General features: G+C 39.4%; 1 protein-coding gene across 1 annotated transcript in view; it reads left to right on the top strand.

Moving 5' to 3' along the window:
- Positions 1-27,276, top strand: part of RYR2 (ryanodine receptor 2) — a 6,224,161-nt gene that overhangs the window by 3,726,179 nt on the left and 2,470,706 nt on the right. Inside the window, exon 51 of the mRNA XM_044059048.1 lies at positions 3,167-3,257. Within this exon, the coding sequence (XP_043914983.1) occupies positions 3,167-3,257 (91 nt within the window). The remainder of the gene's footprint in view (positions 1-3,166; positions 3,258-27,276) is intronic.

Genomic DNA, 27,276 nt, shown 5'->3' with positions numbered 1-27,276 from the left:
AAGAGGAATCTTGATGAGTGGATGGGAGATCCTAGGTTTATCCCGGCTATCACTTCTGTGTCACTGTTAGACAGAGACACAGTATACTAACCTCAAAAGAAGGCATAGCAAAATTAATTTAAAATGGGTGGCGAAAGCCAAACACACTCTGGCTAGGCTTGTAAATGCCCTAGGGCAGATAGCCTAGTATGAACCTATGAACCTATGAACCTAAAACTGGAAAGGGACATTACAGTGTTGTGGAATATATTGAGACAGTTTCATATCTTTTCGGGATACAAAATTAATGAAGCTAAAACAAAGGCAATAGCAATAAATTATGTACCCACACACAAATTGGTTCAGAAATATCCATGTTTAAAAGGACATAATAAAAAGTGTTTAGGAGTATGGAATTTAAAAACAATTCCAGTGTGGTAGTTAAGGATATGTGGGAAGAGACTAAACAAAAGATAGTAAAAAAAAAAAACTGAGAAAATGGAAACTCTGTTATATGGATATCGGTATTAAGATACAAGCAGTTAAAATGTTTTTAGTCTCTTCAGTATTATGCACAGGTCAAACATATTTTTATCAGTCAGAGGAGAAGTTGTGGATAGCAATTAATAAAGGGCTGAAGGATTTTATCTGGGAGGTGAAGATGGCTACAATCAAGTGGGATACGCTTATTCTTCCAATAGAACAAGGCAGATTGGGATTGCCTAATTTGAAGGGTTATTTCAATGTAACACAGTTAAGGCTCCCATACATAACACAAGCAGAAAACTATAATTCAAAGTGGAAAGAGATGATGATGAAACAGGAGGAAGTTGAAGAAACAAGGAGAGACTGGGATTTTTGATGCAGACCTTTAAGGAAAATAACAATAATCATACAGCGGGTCCCTATCAGTTGATTGAGTTTTCAGAAACTTGAATTCCATGTGGTCGAGACCATATGATTGAGTTTTTGAAAACTTGAAGCTTTTGAATGGCGATCAATGTATAGTGAGGATCAGGAAATGTACCTTTGTCATCACTGTAATGTGATCTCAGGGTTGGCATATATAATTTGTAGCTGGTGTGATCTTTATGTTTTTTTTTCTTGATGTTTGTTTTCAGAAACTTGATGTTATGGTCTCTTCGATATTTATTTGAGTTTCCAAAAAGTCAATTATCTGACATAAACCCCATACAGAATATTATATTCATAAAGTAGCAGAAATTATTCTTAGAACTAAGCCAACATGGGAATGGATAAAGAGGATTCTGCTCATAGGGATGACTGCAATTAGGTATACAGACAATAGGCAAGAGGGGCTGGAATTCATTGGAAAAACTGGCAAAGGAACCAAGGTATTGGGAAAGGTAACAGAATGGGAAGATGCCAATAACATATTTGTACTGCAGGTTAGAGACTGCCTTCCCTATCAAGGATTTATATCAGAGTATAGACAAAGAGAAAGAAAAAAAGAAATAGGGGGGTCCTAAATGAAAGATCACCACTGGTAGAGTTTTAGTAGAATCTAGAACAGAAGTTGCTGTTAAGAAAGGAATAATTAGTAGACCATATAAAATATTGCATGACAATTATAAGACTCAATTAGAGGAGGTTAGAAATGATTGGAAAGAGAGATTGGATAAGCAATTCAGAAAGAAAAAAATGGGGAGATATATGTACGTCTCCCAAATATACAACAAAGTCCAGAAGATTTAGGATCTTTGTTTGGGAATATTTACATAGGTATTTTTATGCCCCAATAAACAGCAAATGTTGGAGGTGTGATGGGGAAGAAAGAGGTAACTGAGAAAACATTTTATGGGAGTGTAATGAGTTGGCAGATTTTAAAGATTCCCTGCAGACTGCTCTGTTGGGGATACTGGGTAAGCAAATTAGTGTAACTAAGGAAATTGTTTTTTGAGTTATGATACAGAATTGGAATTGCCTAGACACAGTGAGGCTTTGCTGAGTCTAATTATGATGGCTGCCAAAAAAGCAATTACTCAAAAATGGAAATCAAAGTCTAAACCAAATTTACTAGAAGTAGCCAAGATAGTAACAGAGATAGAACAACTGTAACTGGTATCTTTAGAAAATGGTAGGAACAAATTACATAGGAAAAAAGTGAACTGTGGGATCAATACATGCAGAGGAGGAATGAGGTTTAAAAGAAGACAAGATTTGAATGGACTGTGTAATATTTGACAATGACTGGATAGCGATGTATAATATTTGCAGCTATGGTTGTGACAGAATGCTTTGTAATGTATAATATTTGCAAAAGAAATTGTATCGGTATGGTTCATTTTAATTTTTATAAATGTAAGATTGCCTATGTTATACGTGATAATTTAATAAAGGTGTTTCTTGTTTTAAAAAAATAACAGGCCCCAGACCACTTCTTCATCCCACCACAGACTACCTGATCGTTCAGTAGTATGGGTTTATTTCTAAACCTGGGTTACTGGCAGCATGACTGCATTGCATCCTTGTGCACCACAAATAGATTAATATTAGTATTTTACCTCATTGTCCCTCACAACAAACCTCTTTAACTAAACTTACAAAAGTATGAGGCTGAGAAATTTGAAGCAAAGTCCAAGTGTTTAATCAATGGCAGTGGCAGCCTGCTTCAGGAAAGTATCACATATTGATATTTTGGATATGTAAAAACAGCAGATGGAGGTTATTGTGTTTGCTTGTGTTGTTGTTGTTGTTGTTGTGTATGAGCTCTTAAATCAAACATTTTAGTACCCAGCCTGCAAAAATCATGTATCTCTACAGAACCCTTATATTTCATTCTGCATTAAACTGGAACTATTCATTATCTGCAGTTCTGTGTTTTTTTAGAGCCTTTAAATACTTGAATGAGATTGGATGTCATTGACTATCCCAATGAAAAACTTGTTATGCACCATTGACCTATGCATTCTCTGGACTTCCTTTGAAAGTAAATAGTTGCTGAACATCTGTACTTGAAATTTTGTCATGAGCGAAATTAGTTTATATATATATATATATATATATATATATATATATATATATATATATATATACAGAGTGCCTAGTTTATGGTGATAATACTGCAAAAGGAGGTAAGTACTTTCAAAACAAATGCATTAACAAAGCAGATGTACTGGTGTCAGTTTGTGTATTCAAACTCATTAATGCTATTTTTATTTTTCAGTCAGCTGAGGCCTTCTATGATGCAGCATCTGTTGAGGAGACTGGTTTTTGATGTACCCCTCCTTAATGAGCATGCAAAAATGCCCCTAAAGGTATGTGCCTGTCAGTAAGAGTTGACAAGATGGCTTTGGTAATGTGCATGGTTTAAACTCCAGCTACTGCAGTTACTGTAACAGTATTTTCCACATTGTTTTATGCTGTCTAAAGCATCATTGCTTATTTATTTATTTATTTAGCATTTATTATACTGTTTTATTATGGAAGGCCACTGATCAGCATCAAAATATTAAAAATTGTCTTCTCTAGCACTTGTTGAGTAAAACACTGATGACGTCCTATGTGGTTGAGTTCATCTGTATGAAAAATAACTGGCTGCTCTTCTTCATAAGGCAGCAGTGCTGTTGAGGCGTTTTGGTGTATGCTGACAGTCATTATTTTCTTTTATGAGATTTCTTCATTATTTATGCTTGTGCCACAATTGACATGGTACATGTAAGTTTGAGGGTAGGTTGCAAAAAGTGTTTACATTTAATTTTTTCATCAAGTTGAATTTTTGAGCAGGTATGCTTAGCTACTTGGTTCCTTGTTGAGTTGTAACTCAATAAGCTATAGTGGCAGTCCTAACAAATAGATATTATTCTTATATAGAATATAGCTGACAAATAAGGCGATATGAATATATTAAGTGTCACAATGCTACCTGTTTGACCATTTCAAAAACAGTCTGTTTTTAACTCCAGCTGGACTATAAATTCAATGTAGTAAGTTAAAATAACAGTTGGTAGCTATGGAGAGAAAAAATGATTAGCTGTGCATAACTTAAGGTGCATATAATGATATAGGAACAGACAGACATATAACTAGTTATAGAATTTATGACAATCTACATAATTCTTAGCTAAAATACAGTTTTTCTAAGGTGAGAAATGGGAGGAGAAAATGAGAGCTAAGTCACAAGGGGGCAGAAAGTCACAGACGAGGTTACTAAAAACTAGCAGTCAGATGTGGGATAGCTAGTAAAGGAGAATGCAGATCATAAAGGAGTAACTATGCCAACTATGATTTTCTCTTGAACAGTTATACCAGGCAGGATCTGGGTGAGTATATTTGACTGCATTAACATGAGAGAGTCTATGGTGTACATTTGCTGTATGAAATGGCATTGGATGTTTTCTCAATATTTTCAGTGGATGATTATGTCCCTACACCCCACATAGGAGAAGCTATGTCTCCTGCAACCCCATCTAATTAATAAAATCAACTCCAGAGTTACCACAGCTGAGAGAGTACATTATTTGCAGTAACCATTTTCACACAAGTAACAATTTCATATGTTAGTACAGTTTGCTACCAACTGACTCCCTCCCATCATAATATTATTAGTACAGGTAAGGGTAAGTAGCATGTAATCTCAGGTTTAAATGGTTAGCTTTCTAAAAAAATGTGGGTGTGTGTCTATATGTGTGTAATATTAGTGTGTGACTCATTTACACTAAACAGAGAATATCTAAAAAAATTGATCTAAAACTCATTTAGTTTATTCACATTTGATAGAAAAGTGTAGTAGGCTATACATGATGAATGCTTGTGTAGTTTACAGTGTTTGGGTGGTAGGCATTGCAATGCAGATTGATCTAGTGCATTATGTGTACCTTGTTAATGTCCACCTACAAGTTTCTACATCAGCTGTGGTTCACTGTGTTTGTTTTTTCTCTTTTCTTTGCAGCTGTCCAACTGTGAAGTTAGTATGTTTACATAAGGTAGATGTTTGATCCTGCAAAACAGAAGCTTTGGAAGAGCTTGTTATTTACAAATATAGTTTTAGATATGATATGAGTCGAGTAAATGTGTTTTAGATGACAGTTTTACATGTTTTGTGAACAAATGAAAAGTTTCCTAAATAATATAGTAATATAGCATTACCTATATATATATATATATATATATATATATATATATATATACACATATATATATATATATGTGTGTGTGTGTGTGTGTGTATATATATATATATATATATATATATATATATATATATATATATATATATACAGTATACACACACACACACACACACACACACACACACACACACACACACACACACACATACACACCATGTGTACTAGTGGAACTGAAAACATCTGACCAGTTGTCATATAAAGATACTTTGGGCCCTTCAGATGGTAGCCAGTATAAAAGTTCATTTGGAGTTGCACAACAAGGGAAGGAAAAGGAAACAGTGGCAACTTTTGACGCAGTCAGTGTTGTGGATTGATAGGCCATTGTATTCCCATATGAAAGAGTAATGGATGACACAGAATGAAGCTGAAGAGAATATGTCACAGGAAGATGTTCTGGAACTTTCTGTTGAATGCCCGCTGGAAAGGGAGGACAAAGAATGTGCTGTTGTTTAGAAGAAAACGATCTAAGGAATGAGATGCTTGATTTAATAGACATGGATAGACATATTAAGATCAATGAAAGAAATAGATTACAGAAAGTCAATAAAACCCAAAATGTTAGAAAGTTGATAAAGGAAATGAACACAGTTATCAAGACTGTTCACAGAAATTCACGTGATATAACAGAAGTAAATAGGATATGTCACTGAGCAGCTAAATTAATAATTGATTAAGGCTTACCACAAAAACATAGGGCAATAAGGGAAGGGAAGAAATCAAATGCCATCATGGAAGTATCGAACAGAAAAAATTGTAAAGAAATTACGACAAGAAGCATCACCATTAGAAGTGTACAGAAGAGACAACAGATATACAGAAATACTTTGACTAATAGAGATGATAAAAGCAATATACAGTATCAAAACAGACCAGGAGCTATCATATACTATTGCAAATAATAAACTAAAGATATCAGCACAGGCAGAAAAACTTAGAAGATGTGCAGATAAATATAAAGAAAAAGTACAAAATAAGCAATTCATTGATGACTCAAAAATAAATTTAGAGATAATTGGGAAACAACGCAAAAGGAATAGAAATGCCACTAAAAAAGAAGAAATAGATACATTTTGGATGAAAAAAAATCTATGAATCTATGATGCTGAATGGATAGAAGAAGTAAAAGAAACAGAAGTTTAAATGTACAGGACATGAAATGGGATGAAGTAATGGCTAGAGAAATTGAAACAAAATTAATAAACGCTCCTGGTACAAAACCCCAGGTCCAGATTCAGTACCTAACTTCTGGCTGAAAGTATTAACATTTTTACACAGAGGTTTAGCCCTGAGTAAAAACTATTTGTAGATGTATGTACATCTCGAACAGACACCAACCTGGTTAACAACAGGAAAGATTATACTACTCCTTAAGGGTGATCCTACAACTGTCACAAAAATTATAGACCAATAACTTGCCTTCTAAGACTGTATAAACAGTGTACTGGAATTGATGCTGATAGAGTTTATAGTCATTTAGAGGAAAACTCAGTCATGGCACTAGAACAAAATGGTAATTAAAGAAAGTCATATGGAACAAAGGATCAATTGTTCTTAAATAAAGTCATAATGGAGAATTGTAAAAAGTGGAAGAATCTAAGTATGGCATAGATAGACTACAAAAAAGCATTAGACAGAATCCCACATTCACAGATTAAAGAGTGTTTTCAAAAGTATAAGATACACCCTACATTGATCAATTACATTACGGTGACCATAAAACAGTGGCAAACACCCTGCTATGATAAAGGATACAATTTGAAAGGGGGATATTCCAGGGTAACTGTCACTGCAACTCTTTTGTCTTGCCCTCAAACCATTAAGCTGTTTACTTAACAGATTAGATCATGGTTACAGTTTGACTTCCATAAAACAACAAAGTGTAAAGACTTCTCATCTCCTTTTTGTGGATGATTTAAAACTGTATAGTTTATCAGATGAGGATTTGAAAACACCAAGAAAATATCAGTCTGGGTCAGGAATGTGATATAAAGAAAACTGAGCAGGAGGGAGTATATAAATATTTGGGAATTGATAAAGGATTGTCAATAAAACATGAACAAATATGAACAAAATTTAGGAATATTTTAGAAGACTAGAATTAATAGTGAAAACAGCACTGACATCTACGAACAAAATCCAGACTCTAAATCAATTTGCTGTTCTTGTTCTAACTTAACAGGGTTGGGGTGACTGACTAGACACAAAAGGTATTGGATCATTTGGACAGGAAAACAAAAAAAAATTCTTCATGCTTATCAAAAGCTTTATAAAAATCTGTGTATACCAAGATTATGTATTTCCCATACTGAAGGAGGCATATATGTATGTATATATATCTGTGTGTGTGTGTGTGTGTGTGTGTGTGTGTGTGTGTGTGTGTGTGTGTGTGTGTGTGTATATATATATATATATATATATAAATATTTATATATATATATATCTATCTATCTATATATATATATATATATATATATATATATATATATTTACACATGGGTCTACTTCAGAAGACTGACAAACCAAAACACTGAAAATTCAAAATACTGAACATATTTTTAATGCGGGGGGCAAGCCCCCATGCACCCCTCATGTGGAGGACTGCACTCCCACACCCCCTGCTAACTGCATATACCAACTCCAAGATTGCACAACAGTGGAGAAGGGGCAAATTCCATAATTCAGTATTTTGAAATTTTAGTCTTTTTTTCAGTCTTCTGAAGTAGACCCCTATATGCATGTATGTATAGGTCTCTATCAGTTGACAGAGATTTCAGAAAGTCGAGCTCCATGTGGTCCGACCATATGATCGAATTTTTGAAAACTCAAAGCTGTTGAATGGCGAGCATGGTACATTGAGGATTAAGAAATTTACCCTTTTCCTCACTGTAGTGTGATCTTGGAGTTGGTATATATAATTTGTAGGGGGTGTGAGTGGTGCATGGGGGCTTGACCCTTCCAAAAACATAAATAAGTTAGATTTTTGTGTTTTTTTTAATGTTTGAGTGTTTGAAAAATCAATCCTATGGTTTCTTTGATATTTTTTTGAGTTTCTGAAAAGTCAGTCATCTGACATAGACCCGTATATATATTATATATATATTTTTATGTGTGCATGCACAATGCACATGTATTTATATATATATATATATATATATATATATATATATATATATATATATATACATATATGTGTGTGTGTGTGTATGTATGTCTATATATATATATATATATATATATATATATATATATATATATCTTAAAAGAATGCTCAGGAACTCAGAAAAGCTACTCCACACAACTGTATAGGTTAAGCGCTTTCATTGAGTTTAATATATGAACTTCTTGTGGTATAGCTTTTCTGAGTTCCCAGGCTATCGACACTGTTGTGAGATTACTGTATCACCAGAGTTGCGGAATTCGCCCTTTTTTCTGGTATTATGTGATGCTGGACTTGGTAAATATAATTAATGGGTTGGGGGTGCAGAGGGGCTTACCTCTCCAGGAAGAACAGTGCTTTATTTGCACTGCACTGTGTGCATGCCTTCTATTCCTTTATTTTGTGGTTGGCATAATAATGTTGACCTTTTCTGTTCTCAGCCTATTTAGGTGGAACCATATATACACACACACACACACACACACATATATAAATATATATATATATATATGTGTGTGTGTGTGTGTGTGTGTGTGTATATACATGTACATATTTATAAATGTATAAATATATATATATATATATATATATATATATATATATATATATATATATATATATCTACACATGTCTGGATATATAATGGGCATAGCTGTAGCTTAGAGATCACTATGCCTTTAAAGCTAAGGTAGCTTAGGCAGTCAAGCAAAGAGAGAGTAGAAGCCTGTTTTTCCAAATCCTGGATTGAGAAGGGACTGTGTCAGGAAGTCAGTAGGAAAGTCATGTCTGAAGGGTGAAGTCAGGCAGGTAGCTGTCAATGTAAATGAAGTATGGAAGATATGTATAACTGAAGCCAGAACACAGAAGGGAGATTTTGAGTGGAACTTCCCTAGTCCTATATATCAGCAAAAGTTTAAATAACTGTAATTAATGAAGTGCTTTTAAATATCATCTGTGAACAATTTCTGAAACCATGAGCTTTACTTGCTAAAGCTGTTGTAAAGAATTGAACTTTATTTTGTTGTTAACCCTATTTGCTCCAAGGAATCATTTTTATCTTATGTTCCCTATAAATAACCCCACTATACCTTCTGATGAAGCTGTTTCAGGAAGTGTTTTATTACCATCAGTAGGAGAAGAAGCTATATTGATTGCTTAGAACATTTTTACACAATTTTCAAAGCTATCTGAAATGTGCTCAGCCCGAGTTCTTTTCACCCCCCCACTAGGAAAAAAATAGTTCTATTTTGTGAAGCTACAGGGAAGGTATGCTTTCTGACTTTTCCACCACTCATAAGGTATTGTGATGACTGACTGTGCTGTGTTGACTGAAAAACCTTCTGTAGCTGTTAAACGATAGTGCCTTAATGAAGATCTGTTCTAGTCAAATGGTCCTCATGGCAGTAAAACAACACAGTTATACCATGAAACTGTGAAAGCTCTTTGCTTATATTGAGATTTATTCTTGAAATGATCCTTGTGGCTGTAGGAAATGGTGACTGCTGTTCTTTTTTCTGCGAAACCAAAGCCTGTGTTTATCAAGTTGTAACTACTGCATCTTTGCAAAATGGATAAATTAGTTGATATCTTAGTGCAAAGGAGTGCAGCATTTGTCATGCATCTGTTGTAAAACAGTAGCCGACCTTGTTGGGTGTCCCAAAAGCCAATTGCTAATTGCAAAGAAGTTGATGTGGAAGCCTACCAGGTGGCCTGTAAAATCTATGAAGTGTGACAGCAGTGGGCCTGAAGCTGAATAGACTGAGACTTTATCATCATATTGGAAAGGGGGACTCGCTAGTGGCAAATGGACGCAGTAAAAGATGCCGATGCCCACATCTACCAGACACTTAAATGGGAGCATCTGGGAAGGGCTGGAGTCATAGTCACTTAAGTTTCACAACTGAACATTAAATATGGATATACAGGATGTGTCACAAATGGTTGACAATACATACTTTAAAACTGTGGATAGAACCTTTGTGTAAACAGTGCAAGTGAAATTTAGAAAATGTTTGCTGTAGACAAGTTTAGAAGGGCACTCCCTAGTAATTTAAGAATGTGGGTAAAGTCTTCTGAGCAGCTAGTTGTATTTATAGAATATCAATTGTTTATTTATATATTTATTTAGATTAGCTTTCCGGGGTACAGCAGTGATCTGTGTAGAGTTTTTCACACTAAATCCGGGAGCAGTGTCTGGTTAAGGGACTTGCTCAGATTTCCACATCTAGGCAATAGAGGCTAAGGGGGATCAAACATTGCACCTGTGGACCATAGGAAACTAACTTGTTAACTTATTACAGCCAACTGATGCCTCTAGCTTACTAACACCTCTAGGCATCAAAATATTGCTTGTTTATATTTGCATTAATAGTTCCAAAATGATGCCACATACAAAATATTAAAAGATTTCATCTTAAAGCTTACACAATGGCAACCACAACTGTATTGCTATTTGACATCTGTCTAGTGCAGAAAATGAGATATTAATTGCTGTTTATATAATATGTATTTATTTATATTGTCATAAATTTTAGATTGTTTCTAAATATCTGGACAGCAAAGTAGCACAGTTAGACCAGAGCTTCAAATGAAAGCTTTCAGCTGGATGAACAAAATGCCTCAGATGGCATGTATGTAACTAGAGTAGTTGCTGAAATTTTATAAGTTGTTTACAAAATATTACAAGCATAGTAGTTACTGTGTTTACTATAACTTATAAAATCCAGTTTAAGACCTAGTAGGTAATTGAAAACTATTACTATAAAAAACTGTGCTGAAGAGTTTGTCATGTACACTCCTTTAGTAACCTCTGTGGTTCCAGAGATATGAAAAAGAAATTATGTACTTACCATAACGTTTCATGTTTGTAGTCCATCTCACCTACATTCTTGCTGGATGGGTTCAGAGCCGATATTCGACTCCAACTCAGCCGATACTAAAGCTCGAGAACTTTTACTGGCTCGAGGCTAGCCCCTATCCCATGGTGCCTCATGGCAATCTCCAGATCTAGTTTGCAAGAAAGCAATAAGTACCTATCAAGTAAGACAAATATCAGAGCTGCATATGTACAGACAAAGGATTTTGAAATATAATCCATGCCAGGTGGACAACAAATGAGAACCAGGTCAGACAGCACCAGTGCAGTTCACCAGATCCCACAGAAAACAGGAAGGGGGTTGGAGGGAGGGATGCAAGAATGTAGGCGAGATGGACTACAAACATGGAATGCTATGGTAAGTACATAACTTCTTTATGTTATGTAGTCCTATCTCACCGTAATTCTTGTTGGATGGGACAGCGTCCCTAGCACCTATATCCTGGGTGGCTCAAGCGAAGAGACTCTTCAGCACAGTGGACCCAAAGGAAGACCTGTCCTGGGAGGCCAAATCGAATTTGTGATGAGTGACAAAAGTATGTGGTCTTGTCCAAGTAGCTTCTGCACAAATAGTATCATTTGGGAGCCTAGATCTAAAGGCACATGAAGTAGATACAGCTCTAGTAGAATGACCTTTGGCTTTGATGGGTAATTGTTTGCCAGCTGATTGATAAGCAAAGGAAATGCAATCTGAAAGCCATTTTGAAAGAGTAACCTTAGAAACAGGCAGGCCCTTCTTCTTGTCAGAAAAGGAAACAAATAATTGATCTGATTTTCTAAATTCTTTAGTCCTGTGTAAATAAAATCTGAGAATTCTGTGAACGTCTAACTGGTGTAGTCTATACTCAGATTTATTAGAATGGTTTGGGAAAAAAACAGGTAGTTCAATAGCAGTATTCAGATTGTGCTCTGAGCATACCTTGGGAAGAAAGGAAGGGTTTGTCCTGAGTGAGACTCTATCCTTGGGAAAAATAATGTAAGGAGGTTGAATAGTAAGACCTTGCAGTTCTAAGACTCTCCTAGCAGATGTTATGGCTACTAAGAATAGTGTTTTCCACTACAACAATTTTAGGTCTGAGGAAGAGGATGGCTCAAAGGGTGCAGACATCAAAGATGAGAGGACTAATTTTAAGCCCCAGGGTTCTAATGGCTTTTTGATTGGAGACCTGAGAAGAAGAACTCCTTTTAAGAAGGTTTTACACAAGGAGTGTTGCATGATTGGATTTCCCATGAAGCCAAAATGGAAATTGTAAATGGTAGCTAACTGAACTCTAACTGTAGCAGCTGCCGCTCCTTCATGAAAAATTTACACTAGGAAGGATAGGATAGATTCTATAGGAGCCATATATGGATCTAAGCCCTGGTTCATAGCCTTTTCCATTTGCTGGAGTATAGTTTCTGAGTGGAAGATTTATGAGATGAAATTAGAAAGTGTTTGACAGAAGGGGATAGGGGAATACACCTGGCTATTTGTGGAACTGGAGCAGCCATGTTGTCAATTAGAGGGTGTGGATGGTGGGGTGGAACTGTCCCGAATGATGAATCAGGAGATCTGGAGATGGGTCCAGAATCCATGGTTCCTCCAAAAGTTTGGGCCACAGGAAGGGAAACCAAACTTGTCGAGGCCAGTAAGGAGCAATGAGGATCAAGGAACTCTTCAACTGTCTTGCTTTCTGTATTACCTTTGGGATGAGAGGAAAAGGTGGGAAGGCATAAAGAAGTCCCGGGGGCCAATCATGGACTAGAGCATCCCTGGGTGACATCCCCGGATGGTGAATGAGGGCAAAGTAGCTGCTGCATTTGGTGTTCAGGTGAGTGGCGAATAGATTGCAGCAAGGCTGGCCCCATCTGTGAAAGATCTCTTTTGCAACTTTTGGATTCAGGGACCACTCGTGAGGCATCAGAATTGCTCAGCTGAGTTTTTCTGCTATTATGTTGGATTTCTCCGGGATGTGCTATGCTGTCAGGAAGCGTTGAGTATCCATCGCCCATTTCCAAACTCTTCTGCAAAGCGGGTAAGATTTGGTCCCCCTTGCTTGTTTATGTACCACACGACAGACATGTTGTCTGACTGTATCGCAATTGTCCCGGTGGGAAGGGAGCTGTGAAGTGCTTGCAACGCATACAGCACCGCTCTCATCTCCAGAACATTGATGTGCAAGTGATTGTTATGGTTCTGCCAAGTACCTTGGACTGTCATTCCCAGATAATGCCCCCCCATCCTATCTGGGAAGCGTCTGTGGTCAAAACTGCTTTCTCTTGGGGAGGAACAAGTGGACAACCTAGGAGAAGTTCTTCTGTGTGCAGCCACCATGTCAGATCCTTTTTGCAGGTGTTTGTTATAAAAATCTGATGAGACAATGGAAGGTCTTGCATCAACCATTGGGCAAATAACAGCCACTGAAGTATCCTCAAGTGTAGATGAGCAAGAGGAACTAATAGGATGGAGGAAGCCATAGTCCCTAGGACCTGAAGGACTACTCTGGTTTGAACTTTTTGTTTGTTTACCAAGGATCTGACTTGATTGCATAAAGACTCTACTCTTTCTGGTGTTAGTCTTGTTGACATGGTGCTTGTGTCTATTTCTGAGCCTAAGTATACAATGTGCTGCGAAGGAGATAAGGCTGACTTTTTTAGGTTGACAGTGATGCCTAGACTGGTGCACAAGGATAGAGTCTCATCCCTGGTTCTGATGAGTTGATGCTTGGTGGTAGCAGTGAGGAGCCAGTCGTCTAGGTATGGAAACACCTGGAATCCTTGACACCTCAGGTGAGCCATAACCACTGCCCTGCATTTGGTGAACACTCTGGGGGCTGTAGTGAGAGCAAAGGGCAGTGTTCTGAACTGAAAATGACTCTTCTGGAGCGGGTGTCCATTTTGATGTGATAGTACGCATCCAGGAGATCGATTGAGCACATCCAATTGTCTTTCCCGATAAAGGGAAATATCGACTGCAGAGTGACCATTCGGAACATCGATTTCTTCATATACTTGTTGAGCCTGCTGAGATCTAGGTTTGATCCTCAGTCCCCTGTCTTTTTCAGAACTAAAAAGAATAGAGAGTAAGTTCTGGATCATACTTGCTCTGCGGGGACTTCTTGGATGACTCTTTTTGCAGCAACGCGATGACCTCTGATGTTGCACTGTCTAGTTGGATGGGTGGTACGTCTGGTAGAGACCGGTTTGTTGGGGGTTCAGAAACAAAGGGGATCAAGTAACCTCTCGATATTATGGTGTGTACCCAATAATCTTGTGAGATGGTTAGCCAGGCACTTGGGTACAGCGATAGATGACCCCCAACTGCCTCCAGAGACAGACAGTCGGGCAACCCCTCAGGGATGATGGGAGGGATGAGCAGAGAAAATTTCTCTGTCTCCCTGATACTGCGGACCTCCTCTGCCCCGAGGGTGGCTTCTTGCATTATATCCTCCCCCTCTGCCTCTAGGGGTGGGTTGACCTTGTGCCTCAGGAAAACTTTTTGGGATTTACGAAACCACATTTTCCCTTCTGTATTACCCTTGGGATAGGGTCTAGATGGGAGGGAGAAACGGACTCAGATGGCAAAAAAGGTTTTCCCTTTCTAGTCACCGTCTCTTTCACTTGGGGTCCAAAAAGAGATGAACCATCAAAGGGGACATTAGTGAAGGAAGACTTGAAGGACTCTGTGAAATTACAAAGACGCAGCAAAGAATGTCTCCTGAGGGATATTCCTGCTGTGGCTGCTCTAATCACTGCATCTGCGGCATACAATATCAGCCTCATGGAGGAGTTAGCTATGGATGTAAGGGTGGAGAGCTGTGCAGAAACCTTATCCATGGAACCCGGAGCTACTGAACCCTTGAGGGTGTCTCCTAACTCTTTCAGGAGATCCCTCTGAAGACGAGTAAAATGAGTAAGGTAATTCAGCGATCTTAGTGTAAATGCTGCTGAAGAAAAAGTACGCTTCCCATACCTATCCATCATCCTGGACTCCTTGTTAGGAGGATGGATATTAGAAGATGCCTCGGATAACTCCTTCTTGTTGGCTGCTGCTACCACCATAGCATAAATGGGAACTCCTTTACTAAGAAAAGTCTTGTCCTCAGGTGCTGTTATGAACTTATTTAGCCTCCTCGGGACGGGCTCCACTGAGTCTGGGGAGGTCCAGGCTTTCCATGATATGACCCCCAAGAGTTGGTCATAAGGCGGTGTCACCCAGGAGGTGGAAGGTCGGGAACCAAAGGCCTCAAGATACACTGATTCATCCTCAGTAGGGTTAGAGGTCTTCCAGTCACCCCTCTGTCTAAGGATTTCTAGGATGTCAGAAAAAGAGACATCCTCAGAGGGGATCTAGGGGACCCTTCTGATTCCTCTAAATCAGTGTCTGACATGACAGACTCAGGTGAGACAACATGCTTCCTCTTATCTGTTCCTCCCTCTTCAGAGGGAGCTCTCCAGTGGAATAATCTGGGGAGGTCTCGGAAGAGGGGGCACCTCCAATGGGGGCTACTTGGGCCTCTGGCTCCCTATGCTGTGGGGGTGGCAGAGGGTAAGAGGTTGCTGCCTGCTGCTGATGGGACACAGGTTCCAAAGGTATGGCTTTAGCAGAGGATAAAACCTTCTCTATAGCTTTGAAAGCCTTCCCCCCTCACTCCAAGGGGACGGATGGTCGACTCCTAGCAAGGGGGGACAGCGCCAAAGCAGAAGTGGGAGCCAAGCTGAGGCTCCGAGAGGGAGGGTCAGTTCCCAGGAGAAACCCGAGTGACTGTCTCCCTCTGAGTCGACTCGAGAGCATCAGCTCCCAGATCCCTCGGCTCCAGACTGAGCCATCGAGGATAGAGTAATTGGCTCCGAGGAAGCAGGTTGAATCCTCAGAGCCGACGGGTCCAAGACAGAAGAACCTGAAGTAATAGGCTCCGAGAGCAAAGCAGTCAGAGGAGGAACAGTGGTCAGTAAAGGTGTCGGCTCCGAAACCTTTGGGTTCGGAGGGGACAATTTTCTTGCCGAAGCTGGATCTGAAAGCAACCTCTTAACCACCCGCTCAATGTCCTCATCTGATAGAGTCCTGGATGATCTGGTGGAGACAGAAGAAGATCTACTCATCTCCAAAATAGGTGATCTCAAGGTGGGAGACACAACCTCAATTTCCAGTAAAATTTTCGGTACCAAAGGTTGCCTCGGTGCTGAAGAGACCGACGGCACCGAAATGGACGAAGCTGAATTGGAGCCGGAACTTCTTGGCTCAGACGCTTTAGTCTTTTTAGTCGGCTCTGAAGCTGGGGCTGAAGGTTTTCTCTTAGAAGATTTTGGAGCTGCCTGACCAAGTTCCAGCTGTTCCTGGAAGGAACTGATCATGAGACCCCTAACAATAAGTTTTCTCTTTCTCCCATTTAAAACTCTGGTGCTAAACGCATGGCAAAAAGTGCAGGGCTCCTACAAATGGGCTTCACCAAGGCAATACATGCAACTGGTGTGACTGTCTGTGAGAGACATTTTCTGTGCACATCTATCACACTTCTTAAACCCCAAAAGGCGATGGTCCTTATGCTCCCTATCCTTATCTTTAGACATTCCAACTACAAGGAATAGAGTAGCTAGATAAACAACAAGCAATTCAACATGAAATACTAACTACAGGCAAAGAAGAAGAAAGAAGAATATAACTTTTTTTTTTTTTATAAACACTCACACACAGGGAGGAAAGGCTCTCTAACTTAAACAGGCACTACGGCCCTCTAACTTAAATGGGCTGTACAGTCCTTTGGGGAGGAATAGGGGTCATAAACTCTCAAAAAACAGTCACACAAGAGACAATATATATATATATATATATATATATATATATATATATATATATATAGAATATAAAGGATAGAAAAGTGAGGAAAAAAAGACTAAATTTAGCAAATAAAGTTTTACTTAGCTAATGAGCCAGTAAGACACAACCTTGAAGCTTTCACAGCAAAGGAGATCTGGGGATTGCCGTGAGGCACCATGGGATAGGGGCTAGCTTCGAGCCAGTAAAAGCTCTCGAGCTTTAGTATCGGCTGAGTCAGAGCCGAATATCATCTCCGAACCCATCCAGCAGGAATTAAGGCGAGATAGGACTACATAACATCATTTGTTTAAATATGCTTACAGCAAGGACTAATAATAAGTCTTTCACCTAAGTATGTTGCTTTGCCTTCAAACAAGAAAAACTTAATGAAATACAATATTATGATTTAGGGAAAAGAAATGCAATGATTGCTGGACTTGGAGCATGGTTAAATTGACTAAAGGACAATATATTTACAAGTGGTTCCCTCTTAAAAGCTCGAGTTCTCAAAGGCTTGACACAAGATAGTGTTCAAATGCTCAAATCTTGTATGCTCAAACTATCAAAAAGAAATGGAACAGTGTTTCTTTTTGCTGAAAGTTTAACTTGTGTGATGAAGACACAGTGGAGATTGGGGTATTGATCTTTTCTCCATTATGGTATGATCTTGGAGTTGGAATACACAAGTAGCAGGGGGTGTGGGGGCACAGTCCCCTACATGTTTGTGCATTTTTTGGTTTATTTTTTGAGCTTACAAGATTGAGCATTTGTGTTCAGTCTTGTAAGCATCAAAAATCTGAGATTTCAATGATTTTAATAGAACTTTTTGGAGGTGTAAAATACCTGGTAAGCAGACATTGAAGATATTCATATACGTGTACGTGGACATGAGAGGGAGTACCCTATAAGACAACTTGTCTTAGGAAAAGTGTTATCTCATGCAGCTTTAGTTCCTAACTTAACACTAGATCTGATATTTGGCCAATACGTTGTCCATTTTAAAGAACTATGGATGTTACAGTGGAAGGTGCAGCCTGATATGCTGTCAAAAATACATAACACCAGTAACAAGGGAAGTGCAGCATGTAGATCTAGTCAACGCAAGAGTTGCTAAGCTTTGACTGTGGGCAAAATAGCTAAATAATGTTGGTGTTGATTCTCGATGAAAGTTTCCACTTGTTAAAATAAGAACAGAATTCAGTGTGTGGAGTGGCAGATAAAGTGAGTCTTTTCTAAAATATACAAATACGCCAAGGGAAGTGAGTGTAGAAACAGAGGAAAAACAGAAGAATCTCATAGTGAACAATAACGAAAAGCGGAACCTGAACAGGCCCTAATTTTCTCCTGACTACACCAAAGCAGAGCACTGCTGTTATTCTACTCCTTGCTCTGCAGTTATTGGACAGCAGCAATCTCTCAAGTGCCCTAACGCATTTGTGAATGGATTAGTGAACTTCATGTTGTAATTGGTGTTACTGACGCTGTTTTGATATTTTATAATAAAGTTATAGTTTATAGGAATGGTATATAAAGTGAGATGAAAAATAATTTTATGCATTTATCAGATATTTAAGATATTTCATTTCTTAAGCATTTTAAAATATTTTACAAATATGCAAACACTATATCTGTAGATCTTTAATATATATACATATATATATATGTGTATATATATATGTGTATATATATATATATATATATATATAAATAAATTAGCCTGCATTTCCTGTATTTAAAATACACTAGCCATCAAAGTAAGGGATGCCATCCAGATTACATGCAATTGCACTATATTAGTTTGCATTTAGGTTAAGAGTTCAGCTACCCAACCATAGACTGGGAGCATTACTCTAGCTCCAACACCCTAGCCCAAAGGTTCCTAGAATTTATAAACTCAAATGCTATGGAACAACTTGTTGCCACTCCCACAAGAGGGGAAAACATACTGGACCTGATCATCACCAACATGGGGACTCTATGCTCCAGACCAGAAGTGTATCCCTCACTGGTAAGATCAGACCATAAAATAATCTCACTGGATATTCACATCCCGACCCCACCCCATGCCCAGAAAACCACAGTGAAAAACTTCTCTAAAGCAAATTTCACACTCCTCAAAACCAAGGTGGAATCCTTCAAAGCCCCGGCCTGTGGATATCTGCCCAGACCGCAAAATCCTTTATAAACACATTCTATGAACACCTTCAGGAATGCATGGATCATGCAATCCCAAATAAAACCAAGACCCAATCCTCCAAAGGCAGATGTCCTGTCTGGTGGACCCCAGCCATAAACAAACTATACAATAGAAGGAGGAAGCTACTACATGATAGAGCAAAATCCCAAAAGGGAAGGCATCTCTGATCAGTATTAGAAAAAAACTACGGGCACTCATAAAATCGTCTAAGGCCAGCTTCGAGAGAAAAATTGCACAGGACACTAAGGATAATCACAAGGCTTTCTTTAGTTATGTTAGGAACCTGGGTGGGAATTCCCAGATATGCTCAGAATTAGTCCAAAATGACAAAAAATACACCGAACCCACAGACATTGCCAACATCCTAGCTGACAGATTCAGCGCAAACTTCTCCCCCCCCACCAAAAGGGCTAATATATATCCCAGCAGAGTGCTGCCCCCCTGACATCTCAGATGCTCAGGTAAGACCTGCCCTCTCCAAAGCAAGAAACACAGCATCAATGGGACCAGACGGTGTCCCGGGCTGCGTCCTACATGAACTCCAAGAAGAGCTAAACCCAAACCTAAAACTACTGTTCAATCTCAGCCTTACTACAGGATATGTACCCAAAGAGTGGTGTACAGCAACAGTGGTCCCTCTCCACAAAGGTGGTGCCTCAACAGATCCTGGAAACTATCGCCCCATAAGTCTCACTAGCTTGGTCTGCAAAGCTATGGAAAGGATCATCATGGACCTTATAAATAAAGATATTGGGGACCTGCAGACACTGGATCCTACCCAGTTTGGCTTTGTTAAGGGCAGATCCTGCCTCTTGAACCTGGTTGATTTCTTTGAAACAGTCACCAAGGCCACTGACAAGGGGAAGGTGGTCCACACAGCCTACCTGGACCTCGCAAAAGCCTTTGATACAATACCCCACTTGGGCATTATAGATAAGCTCACCAGTTTAAATATAAACCCCTATGTCACTAGATGGGTTGCAAACTGGCTCAAGGACAGAACCCACATGGTTAGAATAGCTGGAGCCATGTCAGACTCCAAACCAGTTACAAGTGGCGTCCCACAAGGCTCATTCCTGGGACCTCTCCTGTTCGGTATATATTTCTCGTAGGTACAGGCCAACATGGAAGGACTGTGGCTGACCAAGTTCGCAGATGACTGCAAACTGGGCACCATAATAGACTCTCCAGCTGACACAAGCATCCTTCAAAAGGGCCTCATAGAAACAGACAACTGGTGCCAGAGCCATGGCCTTAAGCTAAACGCAAAAAAGTGATAGTCATCCCCTTTGGCAAAAACAAAGTGCCCACAAATTACCACATAGGTGGTAATCCATTAAGTACAGAAGAAGTAATTAGGGACCTGGGGACCCAAGTTGATAGCAATCTCTCATTTGACAACCATGTGGCCAAAGTGGTTAGAAAAACATTTTATATAGCCCACCTAATCACGAAGGGATTCACATCTAGATCAGGGGAGGTCATCGTGCCTCTTCACTCATCCCTCATCAGGCCCATAATTGAGTACAATGCCCTTTTTGGGATGTACCTTACCAGACACCTGCAGCAACTGGAAAGACCCCAAAAGTACCTCACCAAGAGGATCAAGGGGCTCAAACAGATGCCGTATGCTGCCCGGTTAAAGAAACTCCAGCTCTACTCAGTGGCATACCGCCTGCTTAGAGGCGATCTGTGCCTGACGTATAAAGCCATGTCCAACCCGGAATTAATGGACATGCTGCACCTCAGAAAATCCAAATCCCATCAAGCTACGCGCTCGAGGGACTTGAACCTCAGCACTGAAATAAATAGGACATGCTGGAGGGACAGATTCATAACCCAGAGGCTCCCTTCACTCTGGAATAAAATCCCAGTCAAGGTTAGGCAGAGTCCCTCATTGACTCTCTTCAAGAGGAATCTTGACGAGTGGATGGGAGATCGTAGGTTTACCCCGGGTATCACTTCTGTGTCACTGTTAGACAGAGGCACAGTATGCTAACCTTGAAAAAGGGCATAGCAAAATTAATTTAATATGGGTGGCGAAAGCCATACACACTCTGGCTAGGCTTATAAATGCCCTAGGGCAGATAGCCTAGTATGAACCTATGAACCTATGAACCACATTCTGATTCATCGCATTTTTTTTGATAGTCATAAGCAGTGGCAAATCATTTCACTTCATGTTTTTTATAATTTAATCAAAGCCTAGTTTCTACTCTTTGTCACCCAGTCTTTCATGTGGCTATGGAAGCCAGCAAATATCACTTCCAAAAAAATATAGTTCACTTTTCAGTATAAAGTTTCATATCCTAATGCTGTTGTGGGAGACTCTTTGAAACTCCTCAGAATACCCATGGTCGAAAGCATTCATCTACTTAATTCCAGTGTGCTATAAGAGGAGGGCAAGTGAGCTTGTAATACATAGGTTCAAAGGTTCATAGGTAGGTACTAGGCTATCTGCCTGAAGGCATTTATAAGCCTAGCCAGAATGGGTTGGCTTTTGCCGCCCCCTTAGATTAGTTCCCTGTGCCTCTGTCCAGCAGAACCACTGAACTGATCCCCGGGGTAAACTTTCTGTTTCCCATCCACTCGTCAAGGTTTCTCTTGAAGAGTGTTAGCAAGGAGCTCTGCCTAATGTAGATTAGAATCTTGTTCCAAAGCATGGGAAGTCTCTGTGACAGGAATCTATCCCTCCAGCATGTCCTATTTATTGTTGTGGTGAGGTTTAGATCCCTAGAGTGCGTGGCTTGAGAGGATAAGCTTTTCTTTAGGTGGAGCATGTCCATCAGTTCTGGGTTGGACATGGCCTTGTATGTCAGGCAGAGATCATCTCTGAGTAGGCAGTATGCGACCGAGTACAGCTGGAGTTTCTTCAGTCGAGCTGCATAGGGCATCTGTTTTAGGCCAGTGATCCTCTTGGTGAGGTACTTCTGTGGTCTTTCCAGCTGTTGCAGGTGTCTTGTAAGATTCATCCCAAATGGGGTGTTGTACTCTATGATGGGTCTGATAAGCGATAAGTAGAGGGGCACAAATACCTCTTTTGATCTGGATGCGAACCCTTTTGTGATAAGGTGGGCCATGTAGAAGGATTTTCTAACCACTTTGGCAATGTGATTATCAAAGGAGAGTTTACTGTCTACTTGGGTCCCCAAATCCCTTATTATGTCTTCCATATTTAGGGGACTACCACCTATGTGGTAGCTTGTGGGTACTTTGTTTTTTCCAAAGGGGATGACTATGCATTTTTTGGCATTTAGCTTGAGGCCATGATTTTGACACCAGGTATCTGTCTCAGTGAGACCCTTTTGGAGGATGGCTGTGTCAGCTGGAGAGTCAATTATAGCCCCTAGTTTGCAGTCATCTGCGAATTTGGTCAGCCATAGTCCTCCTGTGCTTGCCTGTACCTCTGAGAAGTATATGCCGAACAGGAGGGGTCCTAGGACTGAGCCCTGGGGAATGCCACTTGTAATCGGTTTAGAGTCAGATCTAGATCCCACAACTCTTACCATGTGGGTTCTGTCCATGAGCCAGTTGGCAGCCCATCTTGTGACATAGGGGTTTATGTTCAGGCTGGTGAGCTTGTCTATAATACCAGAATGGGAAATGGTGTCAAATGCCTTTGAGAGGTCTAGATAGGCTGTGTGTACCACCTTTCCCTCGTCTATAGCCTTGGTTATTGTCTCAAAGAAGTCCACCAGGTTTAGGAGGCATAATCTTCAATTAACAAAGCCGAACTGGGTAGGGTCCAGTGTTTGGAGGTTCCCAGTGTCTCTTTTAATGAGTTCTATGATGATGCCCTCCATAGCCTTGCAGACCAAGCTAGTCAGGCTTATAGGGAAATAGTTCCTGGGGACTGTTGTGGCTCGGAATAACCATTGCTGTGCGCCACTCTATGGGTACGTAACCTGTGGAGAGGCTGAGTTTGAATAGTGTGTTTAGGTGAGGGGTTAGTTCGTCTTTGAGCTCATGTAGGACGCAGCCTGGGACACCATTGATGCTGTGTTTTTAGCTTTGGAGAGGGCTGTTTTAACCTGAGTGTCTGTGATTTCAGGAGCTCTACATTCCTCTGGTATGGTTATGGGCCCTTTTGGGGGTGAGAGGGGGTGAAGTTTGCGCTGAACCTGTGTGCCAGGATGTTGGCAATATTGGTCGATTCAGTGTATTTTGTACCATTCTCCACTAACTCCGAGCAGATCTGAGCATTGCCACTTAGATTCTTGACATAGCTAAAGACTGCCTTGTGGTTGTCTTTGGAGTCCTTGGCAATTTTTCTTTTGAAAATCGCCTTGGATGATTTTATGAGGGATCATAATTTCTTGCTGATACTGATCAGGGATGTCTTCCCTTCTTGGGATTTTACTCTTTTCTGTACTAGTTTCCTCCTTCTATTGTATAGCTTGTTTATGGCAGGAGTCCACCAGACTGGTTTCCTTTTCTTGGAGGAGTAAGTCTTGGTTTTGCTTGGGATAGCACGATCCATGAATTCTTGAAGGTGCCCGTAGAATGCATTAGTAAAGGATTTTGCAGCTTGGACAATGTTATCCTTTGGCATGTGGGCTTTTGAAAAGTTTTTCACTGTGGTTTCCTTGTCTCTGGGTGGGGGCGGAATGTGGATATCCAAAGTGATTTGTTTATGGTCAGATCTAACCAGCAAGGGGTTGATCTCCGGTGTGGAGCACCGGTCGCCCATGTTGGTGATGACCAGGTCCAATATGTTGCCACCTCTGGTGGGAGTGTTGACCAGTTGATCCATGGTGTTTGACTTTATAAATTCTAGGAAATGTTGGGCAAGGGAGTTAGTACTTGAGTAGTTCTCCCAATTAATGTTTGGGTAATTGAAATCACCCAATGTTAGGGTGCATGGTAGGACCTTTATATTTCCCAGTGTTTCAAGAAATGCAAAATGGGGGTCCTGGGACATGGTGGGTGATCCGTAGCAAGCTACAATTTGAATTGCAGTTTTGCCCGTTGTTAGTTGCACGTGGATGATCTCTGAAGCATCGTGCTGTGCCACTGACCTGGAGGTGTGGGTATCCTTGATGAATATGGATACGCCCCCACCTTTTGTATTTTGGTCCGGGTTCTGTGGCCAAAATGCATGGTATGAGTTGTAGCCTGATAGTGCTGGGGTGCTCTCTGGAGCCTTAAACCAGGTTTCTGTTACTGCCCATATATCGATTTTCTCCATACTGAGGAGTGCCTTGAGTGTGTGCATTTTGAGGTTTAGACTTCTGGCGTTGAGTAGCATTACCCTCAGTTTTTTGTTACTTGTGCTATTTATGGTGGTAGCTTTGTTTTTTGAGCCATGCCTAAAAAAGGCACTATGGGGTTGGCAAGAGCCTTGGCCAGTATTCGAAAGCCTAAGGGTGACAGGTGCAAACTGTCTCTAGTGAAGCAGCATGGCTTGTCGAGCATGTCATCCCAGGTGGACAGACACTGGATCTCCTTTGAATGACACCAGAAACTTAGCCAATTGTTGAAATTGATAATTTTTTCTTTATACTGTGATATTATTCTTGGTGAGGGCAGGATGCTACTCAGGGTCAGGGTCATTCCAGCCTGGGCTACAAGATCAGAAAGCTCTTCCATGTCTCTTTTCATGTAGTCCAGGGAGGTATAGCTCAGGTCATTCACACCAACATGGACAATGACAGAGTTGTATTTGTACTTGTTCTGGAGTGACCTGAGTGATTGTGTTATGTGGCGGATCCTGGCACCCGACAGGCAGCTAACAGTAACCTTCCTATTCAGCCTAGTGAGTGGGACGTCAATGTATATATTTTTTTTTAATCAGGTGGGTTTTAGAATTTTGCCCAATATCATTACAATAATAAACACTCCTATTATAATATAAACATATCTTACCAAGTGTAAGTCAGAGTCATTGTTCGTACATCTGAAATGCTGGTGTTATAATGTATGTTAATTCTTGAGTACTTAGTAAAGAAAATTTTAAGAACGTAAAGGATTTCTATGGCACCACTCTGTTAATCATTAATGTGTTTGCCATTTTTTTATACTTGTTGTGCTGTTTGTTGCATTGATTTCTTTGCAGGGTTTATTCTGGTTACTGAATTTTTGCATTTTCTGTGAATTAGTGTTATTTATACTTGTGGATTTAGGGAGTTTTATCTACATTTTCAGGCATATATTATGCACACACTTTCACACACACAAGCTCACACATACACACACATACACACACACACACACACACACACACACACACACACACACACACACACACACACACACACACACACACACACACACACACACACACAGGTCTTTTATTTCAAATGTACCTTTGATATAGAAGTGGTACTAATTTATTATGATTAAGCATTTACGCAGCAAAGTGTATATTAATGTTTTCTTGCAATCAAAGTGAAATAATTTGGTAAAAGATGTAACAGTGATGTTTAATATAAGACATGAGGAAAAAGCATAAGCTACATGTTCTCTGAAGCATAAGTACACAGTACATGACAGCAGTATGCATTAGATTTCATTGAGTCATACTTGATGGATCTGAGGAATACAGTTATTTTACCAGTGTTGCATGATGTGAAATGTCATATGGCACCAATGTAGAGGTTATACAGCATGTGGCATACAGGAAATAAAATTAAGAACATACTTAAAAGATTAAACAGAAGGAGTTTTCATTACATAAAGTGTATTCTGGAGGTAGTCATTATTGTTAATGCTGATGGGGTCAAATGTTCATAATGAATGGGCCAGATTCAATAAAGCCTACACTAAGTGTACACTATGTGTACACGATATGTAGTCAAGAACATTCTTATCACATTTTTTTGCTTTCTAGTCACTCAGAAAGATTACACTAAGTGTACATGTAGTCTACACTTTGTTGTATCCTTTATGAATCCCTGTCAATATTTAAAACTGCAAGAATATCAGCAGGAAAACTAAAATTAGGAGAAAGAAGGTGTGAGTTATGTCTGTGTTGTCTGTTCACTCAGAACAGTGTACACTTAGTGTATACTCAGTGTAGGTGTTACTGAATCCCATTATAATTTTGAAAATTATTTTAATAGTTAATAATGTCAGCAGGTAATGAATTCAAACCACTTGTGCCCTGTGTGTGTTTATTGTCAGAGATTTATGGCATAGTAGCTGAAACTTGTGTAGTTTTAAATTTTTTAATTACTTCATTACTGGGATGTTGTACTGTGTAAAAGTTTATTTAAGGCTGTATTCTGTACATGGTGCACTCTGAGTGATAATGTTCAAATCAGTAAAATATTGTCTAAGTGTATTAGGATAAGGGCAATGTTTTTATTTATTTTATTGGTTGACCAAGCAGATAATATGGTCTGAGGACTTTCTACAACCTTGACCTGAGCACAAAGGCAGACATCCAAAAACAAGACTTTAATTGATTAGTTAAGTTTGATGATGTAACAACAGCACACTTGATATTACATAATAAACTGAGTAACATGTAATGTTTGCATTTAAAAACATTGGTGAGAAGATACATTTTGCAATAAAAGGAGAGTATTTGCAAGAGTTAAAACCTGCCCAGTTAATACATTGAATATATAATGCAAACTCCTGGGTTACATAAATCAGATACCAAAATCTAAATTGCCAGGAGAAATAGTATGAATCTCAGATATGCAGATGATACCACTCTAATGGCTGAAAGTTAGGTAGAGCTGAAGAACCTGTTGATGAAGATGAAAGTAGAAAATGCAAACACTCTTTTTTTTTGTTCAACATCAAAAATTAAAATGATGTACTCTAGACTGTTTACTGGAAGGCCTGAAGGAAAACTAAAACTCAAATACATTGGTCACAGAATGCAAAGACAGAATTATCTGAAAAAGGTAACAGTGCTGATAAAGATTGAAAGAAAATGATAGGGGTGTCAGAGGCAAAGGTGGTTGGACAGCATTATTGAATTAATGAATGTGAAGTTGCAATTACCTCAAGAAGCAGTGTTTGACAGATTGGCCTTCTGTGCTAAAGTCCATCAGGACAGAAAGAGTCAGATTCAACTTAATGACTAAATAACAGAAAAAGTATTTGTAAGGTTAAGATACATGCAGTTAATGCATTTACAATAGATAATTCAATATATGCATCTAA

Source organism: Protopterus annectens, chromosome 1.part2, assembly GCF_019279795.1.
Source record: "Protopterus annectens isolate FY-2018-M chromosome 1.part2, PAN1.0, whole genome shotgun sequence".
Classification (NCBI taxonomy): domain Eukaryota; kingdom Metazoa; phylum Chordata; order Ceratodontiformes; family Protopteridae; genus Protopterus; species Protopterus annectens.
The sequence above is the reverse complement of the archived record's forward strand: the minus strand, read 5'-3'. Positions and strand labels throughout refer to the sequence as shown.